This window comes from Solanum verrucosum, unplaced genomic scaffold, assembly GCF_900185275.1.
Source record: "Solanum verrucosum unplaced genomic scaffold, falcon-dt-bn FXZP01000172.1, whole genome shotgun sequence".
Classification (NCBI taxonomy): Eukaryota; Viridiplantae; Streptophyta; class Magnoliopsida; order Solanales; family Solanaceae; genus Solanum; species Solanum verrucosum.
In genome coordinates, this window is record NW_026020299.1 from 674,876 (window position 1) to 678,062 (window position 3,187).

At 38.8% G+C, this 3,187-nt stretch overlaps 1 protein-coding gene across 1 annotated transcript; it reads right to left on the reverse strand.

Annotated features, from left to right (window-relative positions):
* Window positions 1-822: 822 nt before the first annotated feature.
* Window positions 823-1,878, reverse strand: LOC125834819 (uncharacterized). Its single transcript, XM_049513972.1, has 2 exons — window positions 1,220-1,878; window positions 823-1,120 (listed from the first exon to the last, which is right to left on the reverse strand). The coding sequence occupies exons 1-2, from the start codon at window positions 1,876-1,878 to the stop codon at window positions 823-825; spliced, it is 957 nt and encodes a 318-aa protein (XP_049369929.1).
* Window positions 1,879-3,187: the final 1,309 nt, after the last annotated feature.

Genomic DNA, 3,187 nt, shown 5'->3' on the forward strand with positions numbered 1-3,187 from the left:
TTGGTTTCTTGGGGTCTTGGGGGTTAGGCTTTAGGGTCCTCCTCAATGACCCCTAGGGTGGTCCTTGGGGAGTGGTACCTTAACATTTAACCCCTAAACCCCTCAACCTAAGCTCGGGACAACATTATATAACATGAAACCCCATTACAACTCAAACACACACTACTTAGGCTCTAGTTTCACCTATTCATTTTACGGCTCATTACATTATCCCCCACTTGGGAACATTCTTCCTAGAATGACACTTTAAACACATTAAGGTGTTAACGACTCAAGACTAGCAGCCCATCATGCAAGCAACATTATAAACAATGCACAGATTTAAGAGGAAACATCAACTCCACATCAATAAGCTCAATGCAACACAAGAAAATAAGAACTACATGTACAAACTCATTATGAATCATAACTTAAACATTTCTTATTTCATTGGAGGAATTACCTTCTCCAACTCAATTCATGCTCATAATAAGATCATTAAGCAAATTATGCAATTTCTCTAAAAAACACATTTAGGCATCTTAAACAATTAACCTCATGATACATATGGAAAACTCATACTAAATACACATCAACATGAGAAACATAATTCATATAAACTCATTTTCTCATTCAAACATAAACACATCAAGAACGTGCATAACATAAGGAGACCATGGAAACACATATTCACACATGACTCCAAAACATGAAACACGCTACAAGGAACTCTTGGTCTTAAGCTTGAATAGGAATAGAAGGAAAGAGATAAGGATATCAAAACTCTCAACAACCTTGCTATTCAACATTATATCCCCCACTTAGGAGTAAGCCCCACTAAGGCTAGCATGAAAACAACATATGAAGCTTAACAAGACATTCACAACCGTAAGAAACCAATAACATATCCGTGCCTTCATCCGGATGAGCTCTTTTGTCCTTGTTAGCTTGAAGCACATGAAAACGATTTTTCTTTGGACCATTAGGATCCAGACCATCAAGAGAAGCTTGCTTATCATCCCTTCCTTTTGCCATGAGTGTTGGGAAATATATCATCTTATGACCCTTCTTTCCACACCCAAAGCAACCATCCGTTTCGGCAAGGCACTTACCCAAATGTTGCTTCCCACACTTGGCATATCTAGATCTTTCAAAATAAGAACCACTTCCATTCCCTCATTGAGATTTAGGGTTAGACACCCTATCATTGTTGACCATTGAGGAATCTAGGTTGGAGAACCTCTTTTTGGACCTTGGTTGACTTTGTTCATTGGACCTAGACCTCTTCATCACCCTACTCTTTTTCTCAAGTTTGGACTCCTCAATAGATTGAGTGTACACAATGAGTCTAGAAATGTTCATTTCATCATGAAGTATTGACGTACGACACTCTACCTTAACTAGGTCGGATACACCGATCACAAACCTACTCGTCTCATCCCTATGGTTGGACACCAAATATGGAACATACTTAGACAATAGGGTAAATTTCAAGGAATACTCCTCCACACTCATGCTACCTTGCCTAAGGTTGATAAATTCCTCTACCTTAACCTCCCTCTTCTCACGGGGAAAGTACCTACCGAGGAAAGCATTCTTAAACTCCTCCCATTCTATAGGACCCGCTCCTACCGGCCTACTGCTTTTACATTGAGTGAACCCAACTTGAGCAACATCCTTTAATTGGAAAGGATCTAGTTCCACTTTTTCTGTAGAAGTCACCCCCATAGAATTGACTATCTTATACACCTCATCCAAAAACTCTTGGGGATCTTCTCCCACATTGGAACCAAGAAATACCGGAGGATTCATCCTCACAAAATCCCTCAACCTGGAATCCATAGTACTCTCATTAGCATTCACTCTAGGACCCACATCCCTGTTAACTAGGGCTATCATAGCTTGGGCTAAGGTTAGAAAAGCTAACCTAATTTATTCATTAGTCATGGCAGGGGCATCAACCGAAACATAATTGCCTTGTGGAACTTGGACACCTTGAGGACTGATAACATGGGCAGCATGGATGACACTAACATGGGTGGCATATACCCCTCAAGACCATTCACACGGAGTCAAGCAAAGGATCTCCAAGGCCTACAAGCAATGTTCATGAAAAAGGAAGTATTAGAGGAGCTCGAAGGTCACCAAAGAAAAACATACAATGTGTGTAAGGTACATCAAAATGAGAAGGAAGAAGGAAAGAGGCCATGTGTGGAAATGACCATTTCATGAATTCCAGAATTCACAAAAGAAGGCAACCAAACAAGGCCCTTATCTCATTAAGGGTAAAATTGTCAAAAAGTGTCTTGTTTATTTTTTTAGTATAAATAGTAGTCTCTTTTATTTTGGGAAGACTTAGACTATATTGAATATTGACTCTCAAATTATAGTATCTTCTTAGTGAGTAATTAGTGAGTAATTAGGGTGAACTCTTAGGATTGCTTGTTAACTTCTTGTGTTTGATTAATCAAAGTGTTACCACTTTGTGATTCTTGGTTTCATTTGATTATTCTTCCTTGGGTTGAATTTAGGTTGTTGAAGTCAATTGGGAGGTGAGAGTTTTAGTCCCTTGTTGCCCATAATTTCAATAACTTCAGTATTAATCCACATATCCTTTCTTTCTTTATTCCTTTCTTTCCTTGATCGTTATCAAGGTCCTTGGGGAGGAACTCCCTCATTCACATTCTCCTCTTTCACTCTCCTTGCGGGCGAACTTCTTGTATTCATAACCTATAAACACAAGAGAAAGATTAGGAAAAGGACACTTAAAGAGCTAAACTCTAAGGCACAAGTTCAAGAATAATGAAAGAAGTGTAACTTCCTAACGTCCTATAGCCTCTCACTCATAGATGTGTCGTGACTCACACCGATGAACAAGACCCTACTAGACGTGGCTTGTGAGACATCAATCCTAAAAACCATTCAAAAATCTTGTGCTCCGATACCATTTTTGTCACGACTGAGCCTATACCCGGAAGCGACACGGCGTTCAAGACTCTAAAAAGTCTCATACAATCCTCATAGCATTCATAACATTCAATATAAAGAAAAAAGGTACGGAATTTAAAACTTTTCTTAAAATCCATACAATCAAAACTTCATTTAAAACATTTGAAAATAGTGGAAGTCTATTGTCTCACACGGCCATCTAAAACAATATCTTGAATAGTAAAGTAGGGACACAGCCTTTTACAATCGAAGGACTAAC